Source organism: Oncorhynchus mykiss, chromosome 16, assembly GCF_057628025.1.
Source record: "Oncorhynchus mykiss isolate SJ-2025 chromosome 16, ASM5762802v1, whole genome shotgun sequence".
Taxonomy (NCBI): Eukaryota; Metazoa; Chordata; class Actinopteri; order Salmoniformes; family Salmonidae; genus Oncorhynchus; species Oncorhynchus mykiss.
Window position 1 is genome coordinate 58,779,496 of NC_143037.1, and position 7,406 is coordinate 58,786,901.

Genomic DNA, 7,406 nt, shown 5'->3' on the forward strand with positions numbered 1-7,406 from the left:
CAACACATAGGCTTATAGCTTAGTCTCTTTCACACACACACAGTGAGATTGACTGTGGTACAGTAGCTTAGCAATGTGTCATCCATTTTGGTTTCTCGATCCTTATTCTACTAACACATAGAGCAACACATAGACTTATAGCTGAGTCTCTTTCTCACACACACACACACACACACACACACACACACACACACACACACACACACACACACACACACACACACACACACACACACACACACACACACACACTTCTGACCATTAGAGTATTCCCGATGCTCTACTGCTACAGTCTGTGTGGTGCGGAGTGCTTCTCTGCACCACACAGACAAAGACACAGAGTTTTGTGGTGGTGACGTCCTGCCCCACTGATCTACTGTCCTGTCCTTTGTCTCATGCCACTTACCCCGCCAAGGCCTGCAGGTCCGTTAGGTCCGGGTGGGCCAGGGGGTCCGGGGTTCCCTGGGGTGCCAGGCTCGCCATCTCTGCCTCTGGGGCCAACATTTCCCTAGGGAAAATGAGAGAGGGACAAACGCATTCAACAACGGGTTCAATACCTAAACATGTTCAGTATCATGACTGAATGTTATTCTGTTAGGAATCAATCAACAAATCAGTCAATCAACTGTAATGCATCAATTAACCTTTCAATTTGCTGCATTACTATGCTGGCCAATGGTGAATAATTGCAAAGAACATATTGAGGTGCTTTAGGGATGCATGCCACTATGTTGTTTGAATCTTATTGTATTATTTTAGTCATTATAGAGGAGAATCTTCTCCATATTGGGGAGGTTTTCCAAAATAATGCAGCATATATATCTTACTATCGTGGAGCTAAATTCAAAGTCTCATGCATAATAAACTATGCAGTGATCTCTCACAGCAATTACAGATGTTGAATGGTTAGCCTTGATTTCAGTCCACACCACAGACAGATTCCTAAAAGTTACAGGGATTCTGTGTCTTACCTTATCACCCTTAGCTCCGGCTGATCCACGAGGTCCCTGCTCGCCTGAGGGGCCCTGCGCAAACAAACATATTAGGATGACCAATAGTACTTCATCAAGGATATTGTGCAAGATGCAAATTACAACTCATGAAAGATATTCTGCAAGGCAAAATACAACACAAATCATTTTTCATGGAATATATTTAAACAATTGTCATTATAATTCATAAAACAAATGAGCAAATAAATATATGAGGGCATGTTTACCATAGGGCCTGCTGGTCCATTTGCTCCTACAACCTGGACAATGGAACATAAAGGATAGCTTGCTCAGATAAAAGTAGTCTGATGAAAGGCTTGATGTCTTTGGTACGGTGTTGTGCTGCACTGATTTGAATAGCTAAGCTGCTGGGAAAGAACATTCCAGGATACTGTGGCCATGAACAATCAGCACAAAATAGACTTCACCAGGAAGTCTGTTGACAGACAAGTTAGTTTAGCTGAAAACATCTTCTGCTTGTCAGGGTTCGTTTTCTAAGAATCCTTGCATACCAGTGAATAAAAACGTTACTGAATGGATGTATGGTGATTGGTTTGGATCCGTTATTTCCGAGGAATGTAGGCATGGTAGCTAATCACTTATCAACTGGAGGCTTTGGCTTTCTTGGGATCATATTATTCCCCAAAAGAAGAAGAACAATATGCAAATTGGTCATCCGTAACACTCAATGGAATGTTGCCTGTCCATCCAGTTCATCCAAGATGCTGAGGAGAGTCAACCCAGATACTGACTTGGATAGCTTTACTGCATGTATGTGAGTTTTAAGTGAGGCTATTGTAACATTGTCACATAGTCTTGAAAATCTTTATATGCAGTTGTTCGCGAATGCTTGGCAATGGCATGCATGGGTACTTAAACAGAACCCTCAGTGCCTTCACTTAGATTTGATGGACAAAATAACCTTCTGATATCTTTATGAGTAAGCAGGAGCTATCGTGCAGCCCAATAAGCTATCGTATGAATGAACGATACTGAGAAGAAATCAGAGCGTGAGATAATACAAATCAAGAGATCCCCTGTGTCAAGAATAGCAGCTAAATGATTTGACTAAACTGTAAAGCTTATACTTACATCTGCAATCTCGCCGGGTTCCCCCTTCTGGCCCTAATAGAGTACATTAACAAGAAAGTCAGTGGTCATAATTTAAACTCTGTATTAAGACATACTCACATCATGTAAGTCTACGTGTTGTTTAGTCTGAGTGTGTGGATGCAGTGTTTAGATGATCACTTAATACGATACAGTGTGAAATTTGATACATTGTCTAAAATAACACATTGCTGATCCAACAACAGAAAATATCATTCAATTGTGATTTGTCCAGAACAGCTTTCAGTATAGCTATCATATCATCGTTGCCCATGGTCTCACCTTAGCACCAATCACCACGTCTGATGTTGCAGATGGGTGGGATGAGGAAGAGAGAGAAAACAACATTAAAAAGGGTGAACCTGAGACTGACGGATTGCTGTGTGTAGGGGCCAAACCTCCAGGGGTTGAAAACTCCTGATTAAAAGCCACACCTGTGGAAACCAATGGAAACCAAAGACAGTAGTCCAAACCCTAGACTCTGAGAACCATCCAGAGTGCGTTGGAGGGTAAGCTGTAGTTCCATGTTGAGGGAGATGGTGCAGAAGCAAGCAACGCCAGGGGATGGGACAGGTGTTTGGATCAAATCCTCAGTGTGTAGTGGATACCAAAAATATTTGTCTCTATAGCGTATTTTGGAGCCTACAACTGAGAACATTGACGCATCCTATGGAGTTCAAAGCATAAATGGCATTAGGGAGGAAAGCATCCTGTTATGAAATGGCACACAACATGGTTATTATGATAGATTGATGATACACATCCTCAAGTACTTAAAGTCATTACAATTGAGTTTTTAAAGACAATTCAAAATGTTTCAAAATGCAGGAAAATGATTGTTTCAGAAAAGAAAGACATAACACACAGACAATGACTGAAGTGTGAAAGCAGCTTTGGTTTAGTTGTGTTGTTTGATGAGCAAATATGTATTTTCTACGTTGAAAGTAAACATATTTTAGAATTTTGATAGGATAATATTATAATACTCAATATTATCCTATCTTTGCATCTCTTCTCTTTGCTAATGTTATATATTGTGTGTTGAGCCTGGGAGGAGGTTGGGTCAAGTCTGGTAAAGTGAAGTGAAGTAATGACCCTCCCATGTGTGTCACTGGAAATAGGATCATGTCCATACATAACAGGAGTAATATGTGACAGGTGTATAAAAAGATGATGCTATAGAAAATGTGTCTTCAGAAAAAGGGCAAAGCAGTCAAAATGGTATGTATACACACTAGTGATGGAAGAAATTATACTTCAGAACCCCAAAGTTGGTGGGACTATCATGTGTTGTCAATCATTGTCTTACTTCACCCAATAGGATCGCTTTGATGTGGTGGGAACGGAGCTTCCATTGGACAAAATGAGACGGTGATTGGCAGCTCAGGATAACACATAGGTTCTGAGGCTTCTTAGCCACCTGACACTAAAATGAAAGCAAACTTAGAAGTGTCTCATTTTCATTATTGACCCTTGTTGTTTCTGGTGGAAAGCAGATTCCACGACTAAGAGATTAAACTCCTCATAAAGTGAACATCCATAGAGAGGGATATCCAGACGACGTTGCAGGTTTAGTCTCCAACCCAAAACAAGCAGGGAAAAAGGTAACACTTTTGAATAGGGAACATCACAGCTAACTACTTGTAAATACCTTTAGTATCAATTTCTGAGCCACAAACTCTGTCCTGACTCACATCTGCACACCAAAGTCATGTACAGTACAATAAGCTACTGGGGACCTGTTAACCCCAGTTAACATCTTAACTGCAATTTACTTCCCCATTCAAAAATGTTGGCATGTTAAGGGCGCAGTAATTTATTCATGAATGTGTGAATAAATAAATGACAACCAGTGGGGGTGCTGGCGTCCGCAGGGCAGATGGGGTTGGATGATGATCTCCAGGTTGGATGATGGAGTTGGCACACTCTTTTATCTCCTCGCAGATGATCTCATCACACAACACTGACCCGCTGTCACACACACAGATACGACACGGCTCCGGCTTCCACACATCCTTATCATTATAACGATGGTCATCCTGGATGCAGGAGCCTGCCTCCTCTGTGGCCACCACCGGGGGGTGATACAGAGGGCATGGGGCAGTGATGGGGTGGAGGGTGGTGGTTTGGCAAAGAGGGCACGACAGTGATCATAGTAGATAGGTGAGGGGAGGGAGCATGAGGGGGTGGCATGGGTAAAAAAAAATGGCAGGATAGGTTAGAGGGCAAGCAGGATGGGCATTGCATGCAAGATGGTGGAGGAGAGGGGTGGGGGTCACAGAGAGACAGGGGTGGAGGTGAATGGTGGCAGTTGGGAGGAAGAGGGGGAGGGAGAGAGACAAGTTATCAGCTTAGCATGAGGCCTCATTTACACACCATGCACAGCACACAGCATCACAACACCACAGCATCACAGCATCACAACACACAGCATCACAAAACTCACTCACATGACTGCACACACAGCTTGGGAGAGTTATCACCCACATTAAAGACAGAAGCATATCAGCATAATTCATCAAAAACATATGACATCAATATATCCATCACATCCAGGTATTAGACCTAATAGACTAATCTCAAAACTCTTCAACGTGGATTAGCAGCATGAGCAGACAGGATCTGTCAAGGCATTGGTCTGGGTGGGTGCTGATTCGGGACATTGATTTTACCTGGGGGCCTCAGTCTCACAAGCTCTAACCACCAGCCTGTGGTTTATTTTCATATAACAGCACAGCTCAGGAAGCCTCACCCAGGTTTATTTATCCTGCACGCAAACTGCAAGATTTATTCATTTAGAAGGAAGCCAAAGCACCAGAAACATCCATTCAGATTACAGTAATCATATGCAGAAAGCAGCTTCAATGCAACCAACAAAGAGTACATTTAGCAGTGCCATTTAACGGCAGTAGTAGGTATTTCTCCCAGTGGAGTGAGTATATTTAACCTGTAGGCCTGCTGCACTCTCTGGTGACGAATGGACCTGCATGAATGAGTCCCTCACATTGGGAGTCTGTGCCCAATGACAAGCTGCTGCCCTAAGTAAACAGGGAATCCTTCATAAATTCTCCATCTGGATCGCATAGCTGTGTCAAGCACCAGTTCAGACACATTGGAGAATTAAGAATGGGGAGCTTTCATGCATAGGGTCTCAGGTTTGGTCTGCTAAATATAACGAAATATAACTATTTGTTTTTCTTGCATTAGTGTAAAAGTGGTTCTTATCACATACCTGCTACCAAACTATACCATATAACATGAGTAGTCCATATAAGCTTTCCCCACATAAGGTGGGGTTGGTTGGTGACGTGTCGTTCCACAATCTTTCTTTGAGTTGTGGTGAGATATATATGGACACACGATCCCTAATTCATTACTAAAGGCTTAAACTACCACTACACTGAGCATGTGGCCCCTACATTCTCTTATTCCGGGTACTAAATGGATGAACAATTAAAGCCTATGTAGCACAGGTCCATGAATATGTTGATTATAAAGCAGCACATTATATATTACACGTTGCGTCATGTAGCATAGCCCATCTCTCTAGCGACATACAGAGAGTATCCTGTTCCAAAGTTTGTTCATAAAACACCTACTCCTCCCTCATTAAGTGACCAACTGCCATTCACTTCCTGATACCCTTTGAGCCTGCTCGTCTGGGGTCAAGATGTGTCTGACCCTGTCTCTTTAAATGATGAACTATTTAATCTACAGTATTTCAGCCACCACCCAGAAACTCAAGCTATTTCATTCGCTCAATTCTAACAAAGAGTCGCCTAAAACAATATAACTATTCATTTGAAATCAGAGCTCATAATGTTGTTTTCTCAGGAGGGTAAAATGCCACTCTGAACAACAGTAAAAGTTCTCTAAATTGCCTAAAAAGCTACGGAACTGCCAAAGCATCTCAAGAGAGCCACTGTGTCTGTCTGATGCAAATAGATTAGTGCTGTTAAATACTGGCACTAGAGAGAGTGCTTGTGCAGCGACGGGATCCACAGTGAATATCCAGTAGTGAAACAAACACACACTTGTTCACCTGGTCCTCCATCCCACACAGATGTGCCTTGATAGCCTCACCTATGTTCCCCCCCAAACAACTATTTCAATGCATAGGCCCTGTATATCTGCAAACACTTACAATGTAATTAACATGTTGCAATTAACAATATCAAACCAGTATTAGGATATTCTGTTCAATTCAATACCATTATTTAAATAGTCATTTCTTAATTTGACATCATGGACCATATAACAGTCCAGATAAATCACATTTAATCTCTGAATTGTATCTGCAAGAATTGTAATTCATAATTGTGCAATTCCTCCAATGACTGACGGATACTTTTCTGAGTATGTGCCCCTCCATCAATGCCAATGTTGATATATCTTGTATGTCATATCATGTTCGCGGCAGTTTTACATTCAACACTTAGCCTATTCATTTTGCAGGTGAGAATTGCGCAGAAACTGCACACTTTAAATACCAAGGTAGTGCCACAGTCATACAGAAAGAAAAAGATTAGTTGATCAAACGTTATTCATCAGAAGAATCCAAAAGAAAATCCAACAGAAAGATGTAACTTACGGTCATCCTCTTCCTGACATCTGACAATGGATAGTAAAACAACTTGGGATGCTACAAGTAGCAGAACAGTCCGTGAATCCACAAAGCTGAACATGTCTAAATATTAGACATGCAGGACCTTGGGTGAGGAAAAAGATGGGACAGAGCAGACGCAGCTCTCTTTCAGTGGTGTGTAATGTGTGTTCCCAGAGACTACAAGGGAACCATGCAGTCAACCTTCCAAAATCGAAGTGGAATCCAACGCGGGGCCCCAGCCGGCACTTTACACCCACCGCGTCAGAGCAAGAACCGTGGTTATGTCCACTGTGCCTTCTACGAATCTTCGTATATTCCAAAATACAAGTCCTCCCCCCGACCCCCAGTGGAGCTGAAACTCGACCCACATCTCCCTCCCCTCCACTCCTTCAGCGTCTATTCTCCCTTTCCTCTCGTGACATGTGGAGATGAGGTAGGCTACCTATAAATCACACTTTTTGGTTCTCTTTCAACCCCCCCATTACAATAGTGTATGGCCACTCACCTGCCAGACTCATATAGACAACTCCACACAATATGGAGATTAGAACATTTGAGGTAGGCCTAGACCTATTAAGAAAGTCATCAACAACAGAATTAGGATTTTACCATTTGCAGGTGGCGAGGTGCATTGAGGCGTTCACTGAATAGGAGTAGGCTTACACTCATTCATTGGTTTCATTGTATTGGCATGCAAA

At 42.3% G+C, this 7,406-nt stretch overlaps 1 protein-coding gene across 1 annotated transcript in view; it reads right to left on the reverse strand.

The window, feature by feature from the left end:
- LOC110491116 (uncharacterized) overlaps nt 1–7,021 on the reverse strand; it is a 28,624-nt gene extending 21,603 nt beyond the window's left edge. Inside the window, exons 1-6 of the mRNA XM_036947343.2 lie at nt 6,694–7,021; nt 2,385–2,404; nt 2,085–2,117; nt 1,220–1,252; nt 972–1,025; nt 407–508 (exon numbers count right to left, since the gene is read on the reverse strand). Of these exons, the coding sequence (XP_036803238.1) occupies nt 407–508; nt 972–1,025; nt 1,220–1,252; nt 2,085–2,117; nt 2,385–2,404; nt 6,694–6,787 (336 nt within the window). The 5' untranslated portion in view covers nt 6,788–7,021. The remainder of the gene's footprint in view (nt 1–406; nt 509–971; nt 1,026–1,219; nt 1,253–2,084; nt 2,118–2,384; nt 2,405–6,693) is intronic.
- Nucleotides 7,022–7,406: the final 385 nt, after the last annotated feature.